Below are 27,191 nucleotides of genomic sequence, written 5' to 3'. Positions count from 1 at the left end.
TGAAAACCCTGACTGCCCTATGATAATGAAACATTTTGGGTATTTTGTTTTAAAAGTCAGAAGTCACACGATGCCAGGTCAGAGTCCAACAGGTTTATTTGAAACCACAAGCTTTCGAAGCACTGCCCCCTGTCCAAAGCCAACACCTCTACATCATTGTTTTAAAACGGCGACACAGTGGTGTCCTTGATAACAAGGTGGAGAGCTGGATGAACACAGCAGGCCAAGCAGCATCAGAGGAGTGGGAAAGCTGACGTTTTGGGTCTGGACCCTTCTTTGGAGCCTGAAACTTCGTCCTTCCTGCTCCTCTGATGCTGCTTGGCCTGCTGTGTTCATCCAGCTCTACACCTTGTTATCTCAGATTCTCCAGCATCCTACTATCTCGACAGTGGTGTTCTTCCTCTTGAACAGAAATCTGGGGGATTTGCACCTTTGCAAGTTTCAAGCTTCCCTGACAATTGCCTCCTCTCTCCCTCTGTGTATGTGTTTGTGTTTGTGCGTGTGTGTGCAGCCAAATCACGTTGGGGTTTGGAGATAATGGGAACTGCAGATGCTGGAGAATCCGAAATAACAAACTTGCCCCCACACCTCCTCACTCACCCCTATCCCAGGCCCCAAGATGACTTTCCATATTAAGCAGAGGTTCACCTGCACATCTGCCAATGTGGTATACTATATCCATTGTACCCAGTGTGGCTTCCTCTACATTGGGGAAACCAAGCGGAGGCTTGGGGGCCGCTTTGCAGAACACCTCCGCTCAGTTCGCAATAAACAACTGCACCTCCCAGTCGCAAACCATTTCCACTCCCCCTCCCATTCTTTAGATGACATGTCCATCATGGGCCTCCTGCAGTGCCACAATGATGCCACCCGAAGGTTGCAGGAACAGCAACTCATATTCCGCTTGGGAACCCTGCAGCCCAATGGTATCAATGCGGACTTCACCAGCTTCAAAATCTCCCCTCCCCCCACTACACCACACAACCAGCCCAGCTCATCCCCTCCACCCACTGCATCCCAAAACCAGCCCAGCCTGTCTCTGCCTCCCTAACCTGTTCTTCCTCTCACCCATCCCTTCCTCCCACCCCAAGCCACACCTCCATCTCCTACCTACTAACCTCATCCCACCTCCTTGACCTGTCCGTCTTCCCTGGACTGACCTATCCCCTCCCTCTCCCCAACTATACTCTCCTCTCCACCTATCTTCTTTTCTCTCCATCTTCGGTCCGCCTCCCCCTCTCTCCCTATTTATTCCAGAACCCTCACCCCATCGCCCTCTCTGATGAAGGGTGTAGGCCCGAAACGCCAGCTTTTGTGCTCCTGAGAAGCTGCTGGGCCTGCTGTGTTCATCCAGCCTCACATTGTATTATAACAAAGTGTGGAGCTGGATGAACACATCAGGCCCAACACCTCTCAGAGCCCCAGAGCACATGCTACCGGCTGCGCACATGCGCAGACATTCGGCTGCCGGCTGTTGTCAATAAAGTTGTAAAGTTTTGTTGAAGGAAAGCGGCAAGATGGCGGCGCCCAGGGACTGAGGTGAGCTGCTGCTCCAGGATCTCTAAATAAATACACAAATGCTGACCCGAAGAGGACAAATTAAATTACACAAGGCTTTCAGACGCACGACGAAGTAGAGTTTGTTGTTTTGTATTGCGTTTTGACTTTATTTCTTCGCAGTGTAAATTATTTGCTGCCTCTTCCTCTGGAAGGAGGCACTGGGCTGATTTAATCCTAAATCATTCAACGTTGTCTCCTCCCTTTTTCTGTATATTTCAGCCCGTCTGGGTTTGTTTATTTATAGTCCCCGGTTTTGGCCTTTCCCGCAGTTGTGACCGATTTCTTTATGTCAGTTTCACCGATTCTTGCAATTTGAAACAGACACTTAAAATCCTTGAGAGACTCAGCAGCTCTGACAGTATCCGTGGAGAGAGAAGGAGTTAACGTTTTGAGTCCACTATGATTTCTTCGGAAGCCTCTATGTTTCTGTCTCCACGGATGTGAGATCTGCTCAGTTTCTCCAGCATTCTCTGTTTCAAAATTCCAGCATCAGCAGTATTTTTCCTGTAATCTTAAAGGCATCGATCACAGCACTTCCTCAGTCTTTTAGGAAAGAGACTAGGCTATTCGATCAACTTCTCTGTTCTTTCTTGCTTCACCTCTTGTATATCTATTTTCACCAGTGCCATCTAGATGAGAACTGTTTATGGTACTCAAGGTGTGATCTAGCCAAAGTTCTGTATCTGTTTAAAATAACTTTTCACCTTTTCAATCCAATCCCTTTTAGGAGTTTTTATGGCCTTATTAATCTATAGTGCTGTTTATAGTGATTTATAAGTTTGTGCCCTTGAATCCCTCTGGCCTCCACTCTTAAAGTTTTGAGGGATTGAATGCATTCAGAAAGGAAGTATACCTTGCTGACTTGGGATGTGGTTACATGGTGAGTTGGGAAGGAATGACTACGCTGAGACAATAGTGAGTCTTACCAGACTGTGGAATATATTAGAGATGTGATCGCTTGTCAGAATTCCCATTAACATTGCCAATGTGAATATTCAACCTTTTGGTGTTTTAGGCAGGTCCAGAGGAAATGCTGTTTGTCCAGTTGTGCCACTTCTTGATGTGCCTGTTCACCAACTCCAAGACTGCATCTGAAAATCATGAGTTGTGCCATGACCACAAAGGTTTATCTGTACCTCCACTGGGTTCCTTACCTAGTCCTCTTTAAGCTGCTCCAGGATCCCTCAAAAAAAATATGAAAATGCTGACCTGAGGAGGACACAATAAATTACACAAGGTTTTCAGATGCATGAAGAGGCAGAGTTTGTTATTTTGTTTGCGTTTTGACTTTCTTTCTTTGCAATGCAAATTATTTCCTGCTCCTTCCTCTGGAAGGAGGCACTGGGCTGATTTCATCTTAAATCATTCAAACGTTGTCTCCTCCCTTTTTCTGTATATTTCAGTCCGTCCATGGAACTGCATGCACTTTCTCACCTCCCAGTCAGTGACCTGTCAATGGTGAATGTGTGTCCCATGATCGTTATGATGGTTACCATTACTGAGAAAGGCTTTCCCTTACAGATTTATTAATTAAATTTAATTTCCGCTATCTTCTGTGTTGCGATTTAAGCCTGCAGCCAGTGGATCTCTGGAACGTTAGTCCAGTGAAATTGTCACACATCATCTTGTTCCTAGATAGACAGTTGTTTTTCCCCAATTCTGGTTACAATTTATTTAAAAATACTTTCAAGTATTATTAGCCTGAAGATAACCAGTACCAGGTAACTCATTTATGCTCTGTGTAGGAGATATATTTACTAATTAGTGAGCTGATGTTTCTTATTAAAATTAGAACTATTTTACATTTGCATGTGTGAAAGAGCATCCTACCCTGCCGTAAACACTAGAAACTTGTGTTCTGCCCCTGTATTGACAATCGTCCTTGTTATTTTTCAAGGTGCCTGATTGTGCAGAAAATGATGACTGTCTTGTGGAAGCTGGGGCTTTGCTCCGCCTGCTTGAAGAAACATTCTTGTGGCTGGACCAGTTTGCTTGGTCAGTACAGAAAGCGGGTGCTGGTCCATGGCAGAAACCTCTCCAGTCATGCAGGAACATGGGAAAGGGAATATAGAACAGAGACGCGAAAACGTGTCGAGAAACATTGGCACTCACGACTAAAGGAGCAATTCCCAGCGATTTCTGAAATGGGTGTAGGTATTTCAGAAAAAAAAATTAAATGTATAGAAGGGAAACAACGTGTAAAATAAATTAAGGGAAGGACACTATGGACAGGCAAAAATCATTCAGCCACTTGAGATTCAAAGTATATGTATACGATAAGGGGTAGTTTATCAATGATGACCACACCACGAAATGCAGATCTGTGGGACATTAGTAATCCACATGTTGCCCCAGTGCTCACAGGATCTTAACATTAAAAAGGAACAACCTGTTTTATTGATGTTCCGTTTTAAGTATGCATAAGTGAAGAACGTTGATCCTGAGTACATATCTCATTCCTGGCATTCATCTTCGATGACTGCATGGCCTAAAGGATAAGGCACCTCCCTTTGATATGAATGTTGATGCTTTCTGAAAATTGCTTACGCTTATCTGTGGTCATTTCCGCAAGTGTCTCTGTGGGTAGTGCTTTCACTTCTGATTAGAAAGCTATTGTTTTAATTTCCTTTACAGAAATCTAAGTGCAAAATCTAGACCTTGTGCTTCATTGTGGAGGTTCCTTCCTCTAGGGGCCAGTAGCTCAGTTATCTCGGTATGTAGGGTGTGGTTCAGAGGGACTCGATCAGTAGGGTTTTGTTTTGGCTGAAGTGAACTTGAGACCTATCTCTTCTCCTGTACCATTTTTGATACAGTCATGCCTGTTAAGTAACATAAACCCCTAGTCTTTAACAGAGTAAGTTATCTATAGTCCCATATTAGTTTTTAATGTACCTCCTTCAAATGTTGTTGGATTATAGAAAATTTATAAAGACTGAGCGAGAAAAGTGAGACTCTGGGATTTTGGCTTAATTTAGTTTTGTGAAGCTGCAATCTGTGACTTGACCAACATATCAAGAAAAGATGTTTTCTAATTTCCTATTTCGCTATTTGGCGCAGGATCCATTTCGCACTAGTTCCTTTTAAGCATGTAAGTTTTGAGAGGTTGCAAACATTGTCAATTGTAAAATCATGGAATCACGTGTGATACGTTTCCATGACTTGACGAACTGATTGGGCGTGAATCAAGTGACTCATTCCTCTCATGTTATCTAGTGAGGGCCTCCGAGTTAAATATCTACATAAAGCACCGGAAATATTTACTGGGTTTGGCATCAGCTGTGGAAAGAGGAAAAAAAGAGTCACAGCTTCAGGGTAATAAATTTTTTTAATCAAAATCTTAAGTGTTAACGCTGTTTCTCTCTCCATAAGAGCTGCTTGATCTGCTGAACATTTACATTATTTTTGTTTTTATTTTAGATTTCCAGCTTTTGTACTGATTACCTAACTGTCACTCTTTATCTTTCCTAACTCTAATCTACATCACATTCAACATACATTTATAATTTGCAAGCTTAGGTGGGGAAGTAATGTTTTAGTGAATGATATAGTATCATTAGCCTCAGAGATGGTGACTTTTGTGGGTTCTTTTTCCTCACAGATTATCTTTACTTTCTCTTTCAGAAATCAAAGCCAAAATGTTATGTTCTTTCCATGTTCCCGTACCCTTCTGGGAAGCTTCATATGGGGCATGTGCGAGTGTACACTATCAGCGACACAATGGCTCATTTCCAGAGAATGCGTGGATTTCAGGTACTGACAGCTCTTCCTCAATTAAAACTCTTGCTACAGTGTTTTACACTTGTGATTTTGGTTTTGTCCTAATGATGTTTCTTTATGTCTGGGGGAGGTTTGTGGAACATGGTGGCTGGTAGAATTTAAGTTCAACTAATGAAGCTGGAATTGAAAGTTGATTATCAGTAATAGTGACCCTGGAGCTATCATCGATTGCCTTAATAACTCATCTGGTTTGCTAATGTCCTTCAGGTCATCCTTTCCTGGTCTGGCCCAGCCCACATACAATTCCAGACCCACAGCAGTGTGGTTGGTTCTTAATGTTGTCTGAAGTGACTTCAGCAAGTCACTCAGTTCGCAGGCCATTAGAGATGGGCAACTGAGACGGCACGGTGGCTCAGTGGTTAGCCCTGCTGCCTCATGACATCCGGGACCCAGGTACAATTCCAGCCTCAGGTGACTTTGTCTTTGTGGAGTTTGCACGTTCTCAGTGTCTGCGTGAGTTCTCTTCAGGTGCTCCAGTTTCCTCCCACAGACTAAAGACATGCGGGCAGGGTGGATCAGCCATGGTAAACTGCCCCATAGTGTCCAGGGATATGCAGGCTAGGTGGGTTAGCCCACCTAGGTGGGAAATGTGGGGTTACACGGAGAGGGTAGGGGCGTGGGTGGGATGCTCTCCAGAGAGTTGGTGTGAACTTGATGGGCCGAATGGCCTGCTTCCACACTGTAGGGATTCCATGATTCTAACTGATGCTGGTCTTACCAGTGATACCCACCTGCTATGAAAGCATGTGCTCGTACAAGAGGTTAGGTCACTCAGCCCCTTGAGTCTGCTGTGCTACTCAATCAGATTATAGCTTATCTGCTTACACTCTGTTCATGTGTATCCTTGATCATCTTTCACTCTCTTGCTTATTAAGAATCCTTAAAAATATTTAAAGAACTCTGAGTCTTCCACCTTTTGAGTAAGAGTAAAATCTCTCAAACCACTTTGAGAGAATAACACTGTCCTTTACCTCTGCCATAAATGGACTACCCCTTGTTTCTAAACAGAGCCCCCAAGTTCTGGAAGATGGTGGGAGATTTTTGGCACCAGAGGTAAAGTTCAAGGTTTTCCTGGGATGAAAATCAATGACTTTGAGAGAAGGTTGTTAACTTATTAACTTCTCCATGAATATAGTGTTCATGAAGAGAGATGCCTGGCCTCTTCAGACCCGCAAGGTATTGTATTTCATTGGGAGCTGTATGCGCCTTTAAAAGATCTTTGCCAGCCAACACTTCTTTAATTCATAGTCCTAAGCTGAGATGAAAATGTGCTCCAAAGGAGTAAACATAGTAAACTTTGCTCAGTGCTGAATATTGATCTCTATTTGTGGTGCTTCCCCATTGGCATTCCAGGCCAGCACCAGATGTTGATCCACAGGGTTCCAATACAGTAATTCCTGGCCTCCTCCAGAATTGAAGTCAGCAAGTAACCACCCTCTGTGAAACTGAGTCTAGAATCTGCACAGTGCTTAAAACAGTGGATACAATTAGACATCTCTCCATCCTTAGGAGCTGCTTTATTTTAAAGAAACGTTTTTACTATGGAAAATGCTTCAGGTTTAAAGAGCTTTTCTCTCTGTCCTATGTGCAAGTGCTGTTTCTTTTAGCAATCACCGTTTTACTTGGGTTTTGCATTTTTCCTTTCAGCTTTTAATCGCCCTTCTCTGGATTACATAGTGGGTTAATGTTTGATCTTTAATTACTGATTAACACATTCATTTAAATCAAACTGACGTTCATGTGAATGGATTTTGCAGAAAGACAGGGTGATGGGATTAGTGTCAGCAGTGCTAGTTCAAAAGCTAATAATATATTACAAGCTTAAATGAAGTCATAAACACACATTCAGTCAACTGATTCTCCAGGGTTTCTGTACAGTTATTCCACAGCACAATTTTTCTGACAAAATGTCTCTCGTTGAATCTCTCCTGTTTGATTATATTGGAAAATACAAACTAAATGTCACAGCTGTGACTACCATTTACATCGGTTTCAATTTCATGTACTGACTGGAAGAGAAAGCAATTGCATAATTCTATACCAAAAGTAAAAGTATGCAGATGCTGGAGATTGGAAGTAAAACCAGAAACTGCTAGAGTAGCTCAGCTGATCAGGCAACATTTGTAGTGAGCAAAACAGTTAACCTTTCTAGTCTACCGTGATTCTTTGGATTCCAACGGCATGTCAAATTGGACTCGAAGTTAACTCTTTCTCTATTTACATAAAATTGGCGTACATTGCATAAAGTTCACTTTCATTTGAGAAGGAAGTTTGATCATTATCAGTTATAGAATGGTTTTTCCCTTCATTTTTGCAGTGCCCATTGTATGTCTTGTTTTAGTTCATTTGTTGAATGTGGGCTTTGCAAGTTAGGCCATAATTTATTGCCTTTAAGGAAGTCATGGGGAACTGTCTCACTGCACTGTTGCAGCCCATATGATGTAGGTGCGTGCACACACTGCTGTTGTGTAGGGAGTTCCAGGACTATTAGCTAGCGTCAGTGAAGGAATGTCAATATATGTCATACAAGAACTGTTGTATGCAATGAGTTTGGTTTGATTGGGCCTGTATTCACAGCACAGTTTATCTCTTGTTGAATCTCTGTTTGAAAATGATAAAATTCCCACAGAGCTAGGTAGACAAGATACGAGGAGAATGTTTTCCCTGGGTGACATTGTCTAAAATCAGGGGTCACAGTCTCGAGACACAGGGCAAGCCATTTCGGACTGAGATGAGGAAGAGTTTCTTCACTCGGAGGATAGTGAACCTGTGGAATCCTCTACCACAGAAAGCTGTAGAGGCCAGATCACTGCATGTGTTCAGGAAGGAGTTAGATAAATGTTTAGATTTTAAAGGCATCAAAAGTTACGGGGAGAAAGTGGAAATATAGCATTGAGATAGAGGGTCGGCCATGTTCATATTGAATGGTGGAGTGGGCTCAAGGGGGCTGAGTGGCCTTGTCCTACTTATTTCAACATTTAATCCTTTTTGATACATAGAAGGCTTCAGTTGGATAATCGTCAAAGTCCAAACTTCCTTCATCTCTCGCAGCCTTTCTTGGTGGCAGAGGATTTGTAAACTGGAGTTGTTTTTCTCAAGCCTTTATTCTCCCACCATGTTAAAGGACTAAAGCTGACCACGGCATTCTGGGTATGGTTTGACATAAATGCCTCAGCCCATATACAGGTTTTATCATGTTGACGCTCAACATTACTGGTAGTATGTCCAAACTAGCAACCTGGGGCACAAATTCGATCCCTGTTTTTGGATCTTGCTGCCTTTAGGTTGGAGATTTCAGCTTGTGGATTAGGCCAATCTTAAGTAAGCTGAGGTCAAGGGTCACTCTGACCAAGGAGAGAGAGAGGTGTATTGCTAGTCCACTTTCCATCCAGCTAATGCACCACCTTGTCCAATTACTCGCCCAGTTGTTTCAACTCCTCTAACAATTGACAGTCTTGAACATGAGCTTCAACAGAAGGTTCAGTTTTCAGAAAGCTGAATTTGAGACATTGCTACTGGGATAAGGCTCCATGTGTAAAATTACAGCCAATCGTTTCTGGTCTCAGTGAGCTATTACATAGTCCTTGCAACTTGAGCGTATATGTTGTCAGGGCTGCCAGCCTAATCTCTTTTGAGATCGCTAATTCTAGCCAGTTCTCTATCTGCTATTGCTTGCTGATTGATGGGATCAATCCATGTTGAATCCTGTATGACCTAATGTCACCTCCGGTGAATGCTAACACTATGTAACCATTTAAAATCTCTACCTAAAATAACAAAAGGGAAAACAGCTGAAAGATTAAAGAAGGAGTCAAAGATCATAAATATTGTTAATGAAAATGTGATTATGTCTGGTTTTGAGAAAAAATATTGACAGCAATAAAATAACGGATAAAAGCAAGAAGTCAAATAAATTTCAAAAACAGTATCAATGAATAGGGGCAGGATATTGTTTCTTTGCCCCAAAGATGGAGAAGTCCGAAATGCAGAGGAACCTGGGTGTGCAGGTACCTGAATCACAAAAGGTTGATCTGCAGGTGCTGTCTTCATTTCAAAGAAATTCTTAGGGCTCTTCAATGGGTGCATATTGAGAAGTTGTTTCCCCTGTTAAGAGAGTCTAGGGCCAGACGGGCATAATCTCAGAGTAAGCTGTTGCTCATTTAAAACTGAGATGAGGAGGAATCTTTTTTTTTGAGAATAAATCTGACCTACTTCTGCTCCTATGCCTTAGGTCTTATACCATGTGATTGGAAAGACAAGTAAAATGCTGTTGTTTATTGCAATGAGAATTGAATATAGAACTAGGACAATTTTACAGCAGACGTACTGGATCTTGGTAGGACTACATCTGGCATACGGTGTACAGTATTTATAAAGGATTTAATTACCTTAGATGCAGCTCAGAGAACGTTTGTTCAGCTCACTTCTGAGATGAAAGGCTTATCTCATGAAGAAAGATTGAACAGATGGAGGCACTGGCTGAATTTGAAAACAATAATGTTCATGTGTTGAATAGATTATGTATTATAAGTGGGTAGCATTTAGAAGACGGTCATAAAATTCTGTTGAGCTGTTTTATTTCCAACTCCATTTAGTTTGTATTTTGAAAATATTGTCCTCTGAACTAACAGGAACATGTTGAATTCCAAGTATTCTAAAATCTGATAGGACCTGTATAGCTTACAAAAATCATCATTGTGAAGAATATCTTTGCAGTGAAATCCTAAAGTGAATGTAAGTAAGTGGCCTTCACATGCTTTCTTGCTGCCTTTCATGGAATAAAGGTATGTAACTGTGCCAGCTTGATTCATCTTCGCATGACAGCACTGAACCAAATAGAAATTGCGTGCTTCAGTAAGGAGTATTGTAACTGTGGTTCTCTCTAAATCACAGGTCTTGCACCCAATGGGATGGGATGCATTTGGCTTGCCTGCAGAAAATGCTGCAATTGAGCGAGGCCTGGATCCTGAAGAGTGGACAAGAAGGTAAATTGAGAAAAATTGTAGAATTTCTTCATCAAAGCGCATACGGCCAATCTTAATATCGTTATCATTTAAAATACAATAGGTGACATCAACCGATATTTTCTGTCATTTGGTGATTTTTGATTTAACAAAAATGATCCCTTCCTAAGCAATGCTTCACAAAACAACTTCTTGAAATGAAGCCTGAAATTGTGTTCCTTAGGCTTTTTGCAAAATGTGGTGGTTGCAGGCATGATTACAATGTTTCAAGAGACATTTAGATAAGTCCATGAATGGGGAAGGATTGAAGGGATATGGGCCAAGAGCAGGCAGTTGGGACTAGTTTAGTTTGGGATTACATTCAGCCCTGACTAGTTGGACCGAAGGGTCTGTTTCTGTGCCGTATGACTCTGTAACAGAAGTATCAAGAAATGAGATTCACATCACAGTGTGACTAGCAGCGAGTGCCCAGAGTTTTGATTCCCTGTTTGAAACGTTGAACCATACAATTGCAATGCTTTGAATTTGACTTAAGGTGTGTGCGGATTGAGTTACGCTATCGCTTGATCTCTGAGAGTTTATCATGTTGGGTGGCATTTCCTTCATGTAGTTTGCTTTATTTTGTTATCGTTTTCTTTCCTACCTTGATGCATGCTGCTGTTGCTGTGCTATTGCTTCTCATTTAAATTGAAAACATAAGATGCTGTGAGGTGCTGCTAATTGAATTGCTCAGTGAGTGCTTTCCACTTCAAGCTGTACTGAAACTTGGGGAAAAGTCTATTTTTATCATGAGCCATCCTTCCCTGGTAAGGTCTGTGTGACTCCAGACACACAACAATGTGCTTGTCTCTTAAATGTCCTTTGAAATGTCTGAGCAAACCACTGAAAGGCATTTGGGATGTACAACAAATGCTGGCCTTGCCACGAGTGCCCACATCTCTCCAAGAATGAAAAACTGACAATCTCCTGCCGCTGCTTTAATATCCAGCCCCAGGCACCTGAAATGGAAAATATTTCATTCCCAGAAGCAATGTGCCTTGCTTTGATGAACAGAAAATTCATCCTCTGCCAACAGTTTGCCATTCACCCACAATTGCAGGTCTCTAACATGAACCACTCACCCATTGAACGTCAGGAAGAAAGGCCATCTCTTGGCAGCAGCTGATACCAGCCACGTTGCCTGTGAGGGGAAGCATCCCTGAGTTGATGGCTTTGTGCCATCAGTTCAGTTTAGATGCTTTACACTCGTCATTTTGTGCAAATTACAATGCTGCTGGTGTTGACAATGCTTTGAAAGTTGATTTGTATTCTAAAGCCCATGCCCATGTTGATGCACCCTTTGAATTGAGGTTTGTTTGAAGGTGAGTTTTTGAGCATACAGGACTTACTCCTGCCTTAATGTTGCTCATTCCTAATCATGGAAATGTTCACTGGTGGGTTGCCTTTTTATAAACAGGATTGTGTGTACAACATGAAGTACTATTTTTGTTAACTCTCACCTTTTGCAGGAACTGATCTGAAAGGTGTGACATTCTCACTTATGTTAGACACGTACTGAACTGCTTTCACGTTTTATTTCATTGAGTTACTTTAAACGTCAGAGACATGCTGATTGCACAATACAGACTCGGGTGTTTATTGGGACACCACAACATGAGACCCAGTATGTGCGCTGAGGTTTTTAGCGAAGCCTTGTAGCTCATGGTTCACTTGGCGTCCATTGTACAGTGGTTCATTCAAAACTCTTAAGCTAAATCAACCATTCATCTAATCATTTCATGCATATTGTCACTAAATCACATTACAGCGAGCCTGCATAATGAACTCTGAATAACAGCCTGGAGGCGACAAAATACACTCAGTCCTTAATCTCTTCCAATCATTTCATTATTCAAAACACAAGTGATCCAATGAACAACTTGCAGGTGATCAGAGATGTGGGTGAGTAAATTTCACACATTCTAGCAACCTTTCAGCCAAGAAAGTGTCAGGTTCGCTTTAACCCATGCGCAGTCAAAATTGGCGTTTATTCATCCATTTCCATGTACAGCACAGGGTATTGAGATATTTGGGTGGTGTGAAGTCCTTATTTAAGACTCTTTTCAGAGTAGTACACATTCAGCAGGGTATTTCAATATCCATTAGATTCCATATGTAATTGTTGTAAAGTTTTGGGGGAGGGGAAAGATTAGATTAGATTCCCTACAGTGTGGTAACAGGCCCTTCGGCCAACAAGTCCATACCGCCCCTTGGAGCCCCCCACCCAGACCCAGACCCATCCCCCTCCAACCCACACATCCCTGAATACTACGGGCAATTTAGCATGGCCAATCCACCTAACCTGCACATCTTTGGACTGTGGGAGGAAACCGGAGCACCTGGAGGAAACCCACGCAGACACGGGGAGAATGTGCAAACTTGTTCTGCAACACTAGGAATTAATGTCGACTGATTTAAGTGGAAACTGATGTCTCCAAGCTTCACAGAGCAGGAATTAAATTGAGTAAAATTTAAATGTGGCCTTTTTGGAGATTGGGGGATAAAGTTACTGATTTCCGAACAGGACCCAACAATGTACCACTCAAGTTGAATTGAAAACCTGAGTGCTAGGAAGAGACAGGAGGCTGGTAAAGGCAGTAGGAAAGGTTGAGGCCGTGGAGCAGATTTGTAGATGGTCTGATGATTTGATATTCAATTTGCTGAGGAAAGCCCCATTGTCATCCTACTGGGCAACTTCCAGGATGGAGATGTGATAAATTAGCTGGCCCTTTTCCATCTGATTATGGAACTAGTGTATGACATTGGAACAAAATTTGGCATTTGGCATTGAGTAGACACCAATAGTGAAGTGGCTATCATGGATGGTACAGGCTACGAAATTAACAGGGAAGGTGTTGGAGAAGCTATTTGAATTTTGGAGAAGAAGTGGGCCCCTTGAGCCTGCTTTACAATTCAACAAGATTATGGTTGATCCGATTGGCCTGCAGTTCACTTTCCTCCCTACCCAAGTTATCCGCTGATACCCTGGAGGTTTTGGAAGCATGGGAAAGACGATTGGGGGGGGGGGGGGAGAGAGAGAGTGTGAGGACAGAGGCATCCGTGGTTAATAGCCTTGATGTACATTAAGGGATCTGGAGTTCAACTCTGGATTAAGAAGAGAGTTGCACACAGTCTGAGCAAGGGGATAGAAGCAAAATACTGCAGGTGCTAGAGATCTGAAATTTGAAAAATACAAAAAGTTGGAAAAACTCAACTGGTCTGGTAGCAGTTGCAGTGAGAGAAACAGAGTTAATCTTTTGAGCCGAGTGTGACTCTTCTTCAGAACGCTTCTGTCCCTTTTCTTTCTGTTTAGGTTCCAAACAACTGTCAGACAGGACTTGAAAAGTTAACTCTGTTTCTGTCTCCGCAGATGTTGCCAAACCTGCTGAGTTTTTCCATCACTTTCTGTTTTTTGAGAAAGGGGGTGATGTTAATGACAAGGCCACAGGGTGGTAGGATGAAACAAATGGCTTTAGCCAAGGACAAACTTGGAGGAAATCGTAGCTCGCACTTGCGTTAAAATCAGGCACTTGGTCTAAAGGAAGTCTTGTGGTGCAGCGGTATCATTCCTGTCTGTGAGTCAGGAGCTCTGGATGTGAGGCTTACCCAAGAACTTGATGGCCAGAGCAATGGTCACAAGGGATAATCTTCAAACTGTGGCCAGCTCTACCATGGGAAATCTCTCGATTAGACAGTTTAATGTGAAGTGGCACTCCTCGAGCTGCAGTCTCTTACAACAGGATATTGACTTCTTGAAAACTTAGTTATGGAGACAGACATATTGTGTGATTTGTCTGCCTCCTAGGTCAATAGATGCAGGAAGTTTCTCAGGTTGAAGTAGTCTAAAATGATTCAACCTTAGCTACAGATAACACATACAAATGAGATAAGACTGTTGACATTTATTGATGTCCATAAATCGAAACACTGATCAATGCTGCTGTGCAGAAGGCTGTTAATGACTCTTATTGTAACACACTATCAGCAGGTGAGAAAGCTAAACACTGGTATGGTGTAAATAATTAGTGGGATTATCTATTGGGCAATTGATTTTATCTTTAATGAATGCCATAATAAGGTGTCAGCTGAGAGAATGAGCTACGAAGAGCAAATTAACCAGAACATATCAGTCAATGCTCACAGGTTGACTCGGCTTTGTTTTTCTTTTTCGTATTGTCCAGTTTATTTTTTACAATTGCCTTTTTCTAGATGACTTGAACAAGCAGTGTGTTTCTGAATCAAATTTTAACCAACACCACCCAGTAGATTCAGTAGCAATATGAACAGAAAAGGCTAAAATACTCAGGTCAAGCATCATCTGTGGGGAGAAAAACAGTTAACATTTCAGGACTGAAGATTCAGTTCAGTGGGCAGTTGAGCTCTACATTTTAGGAATTCTGGTTCAACCAGATCAAACCATTTTGGTGCAGTTTTTGGCCTCTCTGTGCCACTTACTTGAAACATAAATATGTTCAGCACAGCCTTTTTTTAATGAGGGGGTTTGATGCCAAGCTTCTGCATTGTTCAGGTTGAGAAGTCCTCTGGGGGTTGCATTCAATTTGAACTTCACTGTGTAATTGTACACATTGCACAATTTAATATTGAATTTGTAGAAAATAAAACAGAGAGGGTAAGGAGGTAGGATTGATTCATTTGCATCTAAATTGGCAAGATCTCTTAATACTTAATACTGTATGCTTAATACTGTAAGCCGACCCATGTTGTATGGATTTTGATGTTGAATTTCTTGAAGTACTGGTTTGTCAAAGTTTGGAGAACAAGAATGGAAATCAACTTCTGGATTTCCATGCTTTGATCAGTGTGTGCAATCACCAGAAATTGCTATCTTTCTTGCTTTATTAAGAGTGAGTAATGAAAGCGTTGCCATTTGTTCTAGTATAGAAACTGAATAATTAATATCTTTTACAAGTTTTGTTGTCTTTAAATCTGTGGTGTAGTTGCTCACTGACATTCAGAAACCTGCTCTTTAATGATCTCACAAGGGAGAGGGAAGTAATTGCGTTCAGCAACGCTAAAGTTCAGACTTGTTCATAAAATGGGTTCCTATTCCCAAATGTCTGATCCCTCTGCTATTCAGTTAATGTTTAATGTTGGTTTAGAGCCATTCAGTGTGTTCTGTTTTATTTGCTCAGTTGTGGATTGTGTTGTCTGAAAAGTGACGTAATCATGAGCCCTGCTCCAAGATGCAGATATGTTTAATGTGCACAGCTTCACAATTTGTGTTCGTTTTTGATTTTACAGAAGAAATAGTGTTGCTGATTTCTATAATAGCAGGTAGTTCAGCAATGAACTCCAGCGAATAAAGTATGCGCTGTTTGAACAAATAGTATTTTCAAATACTACACTGTTCTAGTATTTAATAGTAGAAGTCAGATGTGGAGCTTGTATTTTCTAGCAACCAGCTGGAATACTGAAGACGCCCAGGTCTGGTGAACTTCCATCAGCCTTACTTGGTTCCCTGCCTGAGGCAGGTCTGAACTGCAGCACCATAATATTCACCTTGGGAAGGGCAAAGAGGCAAGTCCTGACTCTATCCCAGCCAGAAACAGAGATTGAACCCATGTTCTGGGCACTGATCTGATCCAGGCCAGCTGTCCAGCCAACTGGCACCTCAAGGAAACAGAAACAATCATAGAAATCGCTGGAAAAACTCAGGAAATCGGGCAGCATGTGTGGAGAGAAAGCAGAATTGATGTTATAGGTTCACTGTCCCTTCTTCAGAACTCGGAATGTGGAAATTTAGAAAACAGGAGAAATAACCGTCCATTTGGCACCTTGAGCCTGCTTCATACCTCATGATGTTCATGGCTGATCATCCAACTCAGTACCCTGTTACCAGTTTGTCTCCTTTGATCCCTTTATTTCTGTGAACTATATCTAAGTCCTTTTTGAAAACATTCAATGTTTTAGCCTCAATCACTTTGTGGCAAATATTTCCACAGGCTCCCCACGCTCTGGGTGAAGAATGTTTTCCTCATCTCAGTGATAAGTGGCCTACCCTGTATCTTTAAATTGTGCCTGCTGGTTTTTTACTCTCTGTTCATTGAGGACATCCTTCCTGAGTTTGTTCTGTCTAATCTGTTAGAATTTGATAGGTTTTTATGAGATCCCCAACCATTATTCCAAACCCCAGTGAATATAGTCCTAGCAAATCCAGCCTCTGTTCAGAGACTAACCCTGCCATCCCAGGAGAATGAGTTGTTCTGGTAACATTCACTCATAAGTGTGCAGTAACTTGGGGGCTTTAACTAGTGATGGTAAATATTCCAACTTTCTTTCTTTCTATCATGTGGCTGACCAGGAATATCTGCTTCTCTTTATGCTTTATTATTGGTGTGAGACACCGTCTGTGGCAGTCGTGACCTGGAGTGGGACTTGAACCCAGGGCTTCTAGCTCAGAAGCAAGAACAGTACCCACTTCAGTACAAGACCACCTCAGCACTACTACTATGCCCTGTTGATGTTTCCTCTGCCCAACCTCTGTCTGAGTTGCAGAGTTGTGCCATCTTTTATTTCCTGAAAGATTGTTGATTTAGTTTGAGCAGTGGACTGAGGGGGGAATAAAGATTCTTTTTCTAAACAGCAATCCTCTTCAGGATAGGCGGCCATCTTCTGCAGAGGGCATTGGTTCTCCTGAATTCTTCCAAATGCAAACTATGACTTCTTTCTGGCTTGTGGGCAAGTTTGCCTCTTATAGTATTGAAGTACCATTGGAGAATTCAGGACCAGAGAGATCTCCTGTACTTGTTCCCAAGGCCACACTGGGGCAGAGAGGAATTTCACATATTTTATTCCTCCTCACTGGCCTTATTCAGACTCGGACCTCTCCCAGAAAACAACATCGAAAAGTTTGCTTGTGCCCAGCAATGAAGTTAAATATCAGGCACTCTGTATAACAACTGGCTGGGCTGATTGTATCTGTTTTACTCCTTCACCCGATGTGTCTTAACCCCATGTATATTTGGGTGGAGAGGGGAATGGTATATATTATGTGATACTCAAGGTATCACTATCATGTAGGATTAACTGGCTGGGCCAGAGGGTGTTTACTAGTTCAGACTTGGGGCTAATGTCCAAAACCATGAAGGGCTTCCCCTCGTCCTGAGCTGGACTTCAACATTGACCTCGCCAATTTCAGGTGTTGGCCTCAAGAATTGGAGGTAACAACAGCGGGAAGAAAAGTTGCAAGGTGCGTCTGGAATATGCTGCTAGAAAAGGTAGTGTAATTGTAATTTTCAAAAGATTTGGATCAACACTTGAAAGGCCACCAGCTTGCAATGTTATATGGACAGAGCCCGAGTGTGAGACTAATTGGATCGCTGTGTTGATGAGTAAACCCACGGACTCCTATTATGCTGCATCATTGTATGATGTAGCAGACACAGACCTTTATTAGTGCAGGAGGATTATTGGTGTGTGATACTCCCCAGATTATCTTTTCCACTTTGTAGCTGGTGGATGCATTACCATCGCTGAATCTGTCCCCGCCCCCCCCCATCCTAGCAGCTACTGTTGATCAGAAATTGAGTTAGACTGAATTGATATAGTGGCTACAACAACAGGTCAGAGGCTGGGCATTCAGTGGTATGTAACCCACCTCCGTACTCCCCAAAGCCTGTCCACCACCTACAGAGCACAAGTCAGGAGTGTGATGAATACCCCCCACTTACCTGGATGGGTGCAGCTCCAACAACACTGAAGAAACTTGGACACCATCCAGGATGAATCTATTTGATTGGCGCCACATCTGCAAGGCTCCATTACACAGCACCTTTCAAACCCACTACTCCTTCCATCCAAAAGGGGATGGGCATCAGACACCTGGGAACACCACTGCCTACAGGTTCTCCTCCAAGCCACTCACTATCCTGAGTTTGAAATTTCTTGCTGTTCCTTCACTGTCACTGGGTCAAAATTCTGGAACTTCTCTACCCCCCCCCCCAAAAAATCATGGAATTGTGGATGTACACACACCAAATGGGATGGAGTGGTTCAATAATGTACCTTACTACCACTTCCTTATATACAAAAAGTGATGGGCAAGAAATTCTGGCCCAGCTGGCAGTGTCCGCATCCTGTGAATGAATGGTGTGTTTTTTAAAAACATGTTGTTAGCAATTTCTATTTTCATACAAGACTCCTATGTCTGTGGTTTATTCTTGCTTTTCTGATCCTTTCTCACTCTTCCCTTGATGAATTTCTCCCACGTTTTCACCAGCATAACTTTTAAATAATGTCTTAATTCAGACTTCAGTTTCCTCAGATCTTTTATTGCTGTTTGCAAATCTTTACTGCTGGTGACTGACCTGCTGTACGTAACAGTACTTTATTTGTATTGCAAATCAAAACACTATTTGTAGAGGTTAATCTACTGCCAATCATTTTGTGATGGAGCCGGAAGAATGGTATTGTAGAGTATACCAGCCTTTCTAATTCATTGTTTAGATGTATGATGAGTTGACTAGGCCTGCATTTACTGTGTCTCCCCTGACAAGGTCTTTGTGAGCTGCCTTTTCTGGACAGCTGCAGCTCATGTGCTTAAGATGCACACTCACCAGTGGCAAGCCAGGACTGCCAACATTTTTAATCAGTGATGCCTTAATCCTGATGTTGTGTTGCTTAGAGGTCTCTTTCCACACACACTCATCCTTGCCCTGCTGGGCAATCAAAACAATGAGTTTGGGCAATGCTGCCAGGAAGGCCTTGGTGAGGTGTTGCAGTATGTCTTGTAAATAGTACACACTGTTAACCACAGTGTGCAGATGATACAGGGAATTGATGTTTAGACTAATAAATGTAAATGCCAGTTGAAAATAATAGTTTCCTGGCTGGTGTAGAGCTTCAACTGGGCCACAGGACAGTTTTCCTTCAGAGCAGAGACCGGTATTCCCTCTGATACTCAATACTGCAAAGCCAGTAGACAATGTATTGGCATGCAGAACAGTGTCTATGGGTTCTTGGAGCAGCTTTGCAGCTTCAGTGGAGCACTGGTCCTGATACATGCCTGGCAGCTGGCAAGAAGGCTTTCGGGAGTCAGGAGGAGAGCCACTTGAATGCAGATATTGACCTGCTCTGAAATAACATTTTGGGGAGCCCCTCAATTGATTTGAAATTTTGGAACTTGATCCACTTTTGTCTGCATGGGATTTTTTTTTCCCCACATGAGTCTAACTGAACATTTTAAATAGCTGCTTAATGATTTCAAGATTTCTTGTTTTAGCCAGTGGTACATATATTCCAGATTTATAAATAATGTTAGTGTACCTCTGGTGTTTCTTCTGGTAATATTTGTAATTGAATGAGTAATTTCCATTGTTGTTTTCTTGCAGTAATATCGCAAACATGAAAGAGCAGCTTCAGAACCTTGGGCTATGTTTTGACTGGCAGAAGGTGAGTGACTGCAGTCCACAGTATTAGTTATTGGGGGTCTCTGCAACAATGAATGATGATTGTTTGGCACAAGTACAGCTTAAGAGCGCAGTTGCTCCACAGACTATTCAGTTACCTCAGGACCCACAACCATGATTGGAAGAAAGTCATCAACAATCCTGGAGGACTGCTGAGGAAGAAGCTTCGTATGTCTCTTTAACGAAAGGGAAGGACAGTTGAGAAGGTTGGGGAGGCGATACTGTGGAACATGGTTAACTACTTTGAGTAATTGTTGCTCCTATGTAAGAGTCGACCTGCCATTTTACCCCGGATCCTTAGATTTTAATATCACGTGTATAAGTCGACTCCTAATTTTAGCTGGAAAATTTTTAATTTTTAAAAATACCTTGTGCTAGTTTTTCAATTGTAGAATTCCTACAGCGTGGAAACAGGCCCTTTGGCCTAGCTAGTCCCACCTGGACCCATCTCCCTGATCTACACATCCCTGAACAATGTGGGCAACTTAACCTGGCCAGTCAACCTAGGCTGCACATCTTTAGATGTGGGTTGGTGGGAGTGGTACAGTGAGTTGCCTTCAAAATTAATTATTTCTGAGCTGAAGGGCCTGTTCCTGCACTGTAGCATTCTCTGTAAACATCAGAAATTCAGAATGTGGAGGTGCCGGAAATCCCGAAGACCCAGCGTGGATTTCAACTTGCTGGAAGTATTGCTTGTATAAAGGCCGACTTCGTAATTTTTGCTTAAATATTTGGTCTCAAAAACTCGACTTGTATATGCGTATAAGCGCAATGTGAAGGGGATGAGGTTGAAGTTAACCCAGTGCTTTTTAAACCAGACTCTCATTCTAATTAAATTATATGGTGTTGCCAGTGTGAGTCACTAGGTAGTATGCATCACCTTGATGTTAAACAATGAGCTTAAATCCACCACCGAATACAAAATCTCAGTTGGAATTAAGTGCAAAGTCCGTAGAGTCCTGATTAAATATTTATCCCTTAACCAACATTACTGAAACAAAAAGCTTCTTTAGTCTGACACTGCTGTGTTTGGGAGCTTGCGGGGCACCTTTTGTTTACATCTTTCCTACATTACTGCAAATCCTGCACTACTTCAAACCTGCATCGTTGGCTGTGAAGCATGTGGCAATGCCCTCAGGTTGTGAAGGTTGCTAATGGAAGTGGACAAATACATATCTTTTCTCTATCTTTGCTATTTTCATTTTAAAAATGTGCATTTAATTGTTAGACTAGGGCCAAAAGGTATCTATCTGAAACAATATTAATCCTGCTGTAATGGGTCATAGATGTGGTTCCAAACAGCTGCTGCTCTCCTAGCTAGTGGCTCAATGATACACTACATTGTGCATTTAACCATGCATTACCTCGGTTATAGCCCTTTCCCTGAATCTAGGCCTGAAACGTCAGCTTTTGTGCTCCTGCGATGCTGCTTGGCCTGCTGTGTTCATCCAGCTCCACACTTTGTTCTCTTTTGACAGAATATATTAGACAGGTTCTAACTTTCAACACACTCCATCCTGGGAATTCAGTCCTTTGTGTTTTTTTAAAAATAATGTCAGCATAAATTAATGAGGCAACAGGTGAACATTCTGTCAGAATTGAAATGACTCTCAGTGAGTCCTGGAGTGCATTAATTGTGCACCCATGGTAAATTCTGATGTTTAAATTACTGCCAGGAGAGATCAAGTCGCTCAAATGAGATATGATTCATTTCACATTTTTCTTTATATTCATTGTCAATGAATATGCAAATGTGGTGAAGTAGCCAATACTGTCAAAATTAAAACAGCCTGATTCTTTCTGGTTCAGTGGCAATGAAGGCACAGGGACAGGGGGAGGCCATTCAGCAGCTCGAGTCTGTTTTACCATTCAATGAGATCATGGCTGTCTGTGGCCTAATTCCATTCAGCTGTCTTTGGCACACATCCTTCAAAGCTTTACTTTTTAAAAAAAACCTCAAATTTAAAATCAACACATTCATTCCTTGGTTTCCAGAGCTGGCGTCTGAATAGTAAATGAATGGAGATGGCTCAAATGACCAGTTTCTTGATCTGTTTTTCTATGTACATCACCTTGGCAAAAATCATCTTCTACACCTTTCTGTCACTGTTCATCTCCAAACTAGAATCGTAGAATCCCTACAGTGGTGAATGAGGCCATTTGGCCCATCAGATCTGCACTGACTCTCTAAAGAGCATCCTACCCAAACCTGCCCTACCCTTGCAACCCTGCATTTCCCATGATTAATCCACGTAGCCTGCAGAACCGTGGACACTACAGCACGATTTCAGCATGGCCAATCTACCTAACCTGCATATCTTTGGACTGTGGGAGGAAACCACAGCACTCGGAGGAAACCCACGCAGGGTCTAGCGGTGTTTCCTCCCAGTGGGAAGCACCTCAGGGGTCAAGGACATTCAGCCTCTATTCTTCAGGTGAATGTCCACCAAGGCGGAATTTGAGATACGCAACATTGCTGAGCAGAAGCTGATTGCCTAGTTCCATACCCATGATGATGGCCTCAATCATGATCTTGTGTTCATGTCGTACTCAGGACCCTACCACGCCACACACACGCACGGATGCACTTACAGATACGTTCTGTTTTGCTCAAAAAAAATAGAATCTGACCGCAGTTTAAAAGACAGATGAGAGGCAAGACCTTGTACCTAAAATGCGTTGTCTGGTCGTGAGATATCACCTCATACATACATTCGTAATACCTTTAATTATCTCGGGATAATGACTGGGTGGGAATCCGGATTTTGCCTTTTAATTTTAATTTCAGTCTCCTTCCTGACTGATTTACAGATTCAACAAGAGGCGGCCAGTTTTAGGATTATATTACTTTTCTGCTTGTAAATTCTCTGTTTATACCTTCTCTCTCTCTCATTGCGCCTAAGAAGGGAGCTGAGCTTGGAAAGCTTGCATTTTCAAATAAACCTGTTGGACCACAACCTGGTGTCATTTTTGACCCCTGCCCCCGCAGTCTAATGCTGGCATCTACATGTTGTTTGCAAAGAATTGAGACACTTTGGGGGTGGAACAGAAAACATTTTGAGAGCGATGAATTGTTCTGTTTTTAATTGCTAGTCAAATCAACTGAGCTTTGGAAGGGGCCTAGTGTGAATGTAACTTAGCAACAGCCTCTGAACTGTTTGTATATATTTTGCTCCAGACCTCGAAGTTGTGGCCAGTTGTAATAAGCTCCCAAGAGGAAAATCTCTTCCCCATTATCTGAGTAACAATAAAATCCTCTGAAGAAAACCAGCTGAAGAAGTAACTCAGTGAAATCTTTCCCAAGAATCGGAGAAGGCTTCAGGAGTCAATATCTCTGATCTCCTCATGAACTTTGCAAACTCAGCCATGACACCTATGTTTCACTGACTTCTACTATAAATGGATGTACTTCCATCATTGTGCATTTGACAGCAAAGCAATCTTGTTGACAAACATTGAAGAGTTGTTTGAAAACCATTCCACCTTTAGTTTGGACTCTTGAGCAAAGGGGTTTTTCTGTCTTTTTATCCCCTTCCACTTGTCGTTGCTGCACAGAGCCTGCATATGAATGTGTTTGGGATTAAGAGGGCCTAGTTTAGTCCTAAATAGCAGCTTAATGGATAACCAGTTCGACCACATGTTTATTAGAAGCAAACTTGTGTTTTGAACAAGTTATTTTAGAGTTTAATACAAATAAACAGCAAAAGAACTGTGGATGTCAGAAATCAGAAACAAAAGTAGAAATTGCTGGAAAAGTTCAATTCTGACAAAGGGTTACTAGACCCAAAACATTAACTCTGGTTTCTCTCCACAGATACTGCCAGACTGGCAATTTCCAGCAATTTCTGTTTATTTATTATTTTAAAGTTTACAGAAGCCACTTTGTGAAAATTCTTTTTGTTCTAGAAGCAATTTGCTAATTGTTGTCATGATGTAAACAGTTATAATTTCAGTAAAGCCGTGGAGAAGAGAGGCTTGGTTTTCAGCACACTTCTCCTGTCGGTTGTAACTAGTAGCGATGAGCAGTTGCTTATTAGACCAAAAGGCAGTGTATACTTGTGTACACTTCTGTTCACTGGGGTTAGTATTAGGGCCTCTACATTATATGTCTCATATTGATGAATGATAGACTTATTTAGCACTATTTACAACTACTGTACGTCCCAAACCTCTACAGTAACAACATACTTTTGTAGTACACTTATTATTTCAATACAAGACATGTAAACCAATTTTGATGCAGTTTTTATGTCCTGCAATAATGATGATAATGGCCAGATCATCAAGTTTTGACTATGTTGGTTGAAAGATGAGTCTTGGCCCGATACCAATTAGAATTTTCCCTTCCTGTTTTAAATTGTGCAATGGGATCGTTTGCGCCTTATAGCGCTGTTGCTAGACTTTGGGTATCAGCAGCTGAGACATTTCTAAGAGCCTCCCTTGATTGAAGAACTTCAAGTTTCTCAAAACAGTGAGGAGGATAGTAGCAGACTTCATGAGGGTGTGGACTGGTGAATTGGTGAAGCGCATGGTCAATGCAATTTATTGAACAAAATGTAATCCATAACAGTGGCTCAGTGGTTAGCACTGCAGCCTCACACCACCAGGTATCCGGGTTCGATTCCAGCCTCGGGTAACTGTGTGGAGTTTGCACATTCTCCCCGTGTCTGCATGGGTTTCCTCCGGGTGCTCCGGTTTCCTTCCACAGTCCAAAGATGTGCTGATTAAGTGGATTGGCCATGCTAAATTGCCCGTAGTGTTCAGGGGTGTGTGGGTTATAGGGGGATGGGTCTGGGTGGGATGCTTCTAGGGGTGGTGTGGACTTGTTGGGCCGAAGGGCCTGTTTCCACACTGTAGGGAATCTTATGTAATCTAATCTAATCTATATGGTGCAATTTTAAGATGTATTAACAGGGAGATGAATTCAGCTTTGTAAATAGAGGTGTAGAAATTAATAAGCCCTTTGTATGTTCATAGATTAGTTCTCAAATAAATTTAATTATGGGGCATTGCACTTTTAGAAGGATGTGAAAGTCTTGATGAAGGTACCGAGAGCTTCTGCCACAAGTACACCAGGGATGAAGGGGCCATCAGTTACATGGTGTCACCAGATCTGCTTGGATTGATCTCCTTTTAGAGCAAAAGAGGGTCAGAGCAGATTTAATAAGTGTTGAAAATCAGGAAGCGTTTTAGTGGAGATAATAAACTGAGACTATTTAACTCACAGGTGGGTCAAAGGCCACCACATTTTAAAAACAATTAAGATAATTGGCAAGAAAAGGCTGAGGGGTGAAGGACGGAAATTATTTCACTCTGCCAGTAATTATGATATGTTGTGTACAGTAACATTTGAAAGTCAATTGGGTATTAACTTAAAAATAGAAAGTTAATGTAGGAGTATGCCTATTGGTGAGTCTCTACAATCCCAGTGCTTCACAAACACAAGCCCAGTGCTTCAACCATCTCCTAAGCTGGGGGACTGATTTTATTGGGATCGACGTGTGCTTTAAATTGTGCTAGTAGAATGTGAAATTTATTTCTGGCTATGTTTCAAGCTGCTCTTTACTTTCCCCTACAGGAGGTGACCACCTGTCATCCTGATTATTACAAATGGACCCAATCCCTGTTTCTCAAACTGCATAAAGCTGGCATGGCTTACCAAAAGGAAGTGAGTTATAGTCACTGTATACTACTAAGTGTTATAAAGGTTTGGCAAACCTGTGTGTATGTACACCAGATAGTAGGGAGAGTTACACAACAAGCTTTGTCCAGAGATGCAAATGGTATAAACCATGTGAAATCATTGTTGTAAATTCATTTGAAGTCTATATGTTATTTCTTTTAAAACAATAGAGAATGTGCTTCCTGGTGGTGTATTCCTTTTAGGGTTATTTCCTAATGGCTGTCGACACGTAATTTTGTTTCAGGTTATGGAAATTTCATGGGTTAGAATGCCATGTGAAATTTTGTCTGAAATAATTTAACTGCACGGCAAGACAGAACCAACCTGATCATGAGCAATGCACAAGAGAGTTCAATCTTTGAATCTGGGGGACATTATGAATGATGAACGCAATGCTTAGGTGGCTATAGCTAATATCTAGCTAATGTTTGGTATTGCAGAACTTGAGTATTGCTGAAAAGGAAAACACATTTTTGGCAAAAGCCATTCACCAAATCACTTCGAAGGGGAATGGGCTGCCCACTCAGAGGCATTCTGCCTGTTTTAAAGTTTAGCCAAAGCCTGGCAATTAACTGTCAGTCATAGTTCATTGGTGCATTCTCCATGGCAATACCATTCCCCCTGCAAGAAACATCATTATTTTATTTGTCTTCCTGATCACTCACTTTATCTGCAAATTAGCATTCTGTAATTCATGAATCAGGACATTCAATCCTTCTGAAGTACCAGATTCTGCAATCTCAGTTTGTGTTCAGAGTGCACAGATTTAAATTTTCCTGCATTATTGTTCATCTAGTTTTTTTTTGTTTTTGCAACATGACTTATCCATAACCATTTGCAGCTTCTAAATGCCTCTTTTTGGTAAGTTACTTTCTGACCTACCTAACTTCCAGGTTACCTCTGTCAATAGCTGCTGATCGGACTTGCCTGATGGTTGTTGTGAACTGGGGTTGTCTTTGGCAGAACGTGTACAAAAATAAAGGGAGGCACGTCATGTGTCAGCAGAACCACTGTTGGAAGGAATCCCCAATTCCCAGTTAATCAGTCTCATGCTTTTTTTATCTTCTTCACTTTCCCTTAAACTTTGACCAAGAAAGCAATCCGCTTTTAGTGGATGGTGCCTTGGGAACTTTCTGTGGCTGAAAATTTCTGTTTTGCAAGCTACAATGCACTAGTTCCCCAAATGAGTTCTTTGACCTTGTTGTTCCATGTTTTACAACATTTTCTAGTTATAAAGTCCTTCCCATTTTCTTCAGGGACTGGTGAACTGGGATCCAGTGGATCAGACGGTGTTAGCAGACGAGCAAGTGGATGAGAATGGCTGCTCTTGGCGTTCTGGAGCTAAAGTTGAGCAGAGGTACCTCAAGCAGTGGTTTATTAAGACGACAAATTATGCAAAGGTGAGCAGTCAGCTTGACATACAAACATCAATATAGAGAACAGAAACTCAAAACCCAGCAGCCCTCCCAAATATTCCGCATAGTGGTCCTGTTGAGTAATATCACCATTCACGTAAATTGGTGTGTTTGTCTTAATTAATAAAGAATTGCTTCCCGTAATCTGTGTAGAAATTGAAATCAGTTAGGATTTTTCACATTTTTTTCTAAAGAAGGGTTTAGGCCCGAAATGTCAGCCTTCCTGCTCCTCTGATGCTGCTTGGCCTGCTGTATTCATCCAGCTGTAGACCTTGTTATCTCAGGATTTTTCACATTGTTTGGATAAGTCAGTTTTGTTTAAATG

General features: G+C 41.8%; 1 protein-coding gene across 5 annotated transcripts in view; it reads left to right on the top strand.

Annotated features, from left to right (window-relative positions):
- The first annotated feature begins 1,478 nt into the window (after window positions 1–1,478).
- Window positions 1,479–27,191, top strand: part of lars2 (leucyl-tRNA synthetase 2, mitochondrial) — a 98,548-nt gene continuing 72,835 nt past the window's right edge. For 2 of the 5 annotated variants that reach the window (XM_048522573.1, XM_048522545.1), the window contains exons 1-7: window positions 1,533–1,633; window positions 3,458–3,710; window positions 5,182–5,310; window positions 10,231–10,322; window positions 19,691–19,751; window positions 25,347–25,436; window positions 26,708–26,851. In XM_048522573.1, coding sequence (XP_048378530.1) covers window positions 1,578–1,633; window positions 3,458–3,710; window positions 5,182–5,310; window positions 10,231–10,322; window positions 19,691–19,751; window positions 25,347–25,436; window positions 26,708–26,851 — 825 coding nt within the window. In that variant the 5' untranslated portion in view covers window positions 1,533–1,577. Of the gene's footprint in view, window positions 1,634–3,457; window positions 3,711–4,770; window positions 4,873–5,181; window positions 5,311–10,230; window positions 10,323–19,690; window positions 19,752–25,346; window positions 25,437–26,707; window positions 26,852–27,191 lie in introns of those variants that run through there. The other 3 variants (XM_048522555.1, XM_048522582.1, XM_048522599.2) reach the window with 3 other exon arrangements.

This window comes from Stegostoma tigrinum, chromosome 2 (assembly GCF_030684315.1).
Source record: "Stegostoma tigrinum isolate sSteTig4 chromosome 2, sSteTig4.hap1, whole genome shotgun sequence".
NCBI lineage: Eukaryota > Metazoa > Chordata > Chondrichthyes > Orectolobiformes > Stegostomatidae > Stegostoma > Stegostoma tigrinum.
This window is presented reverse-complemented; position numbering and strand designations above follow the sequence as displayed.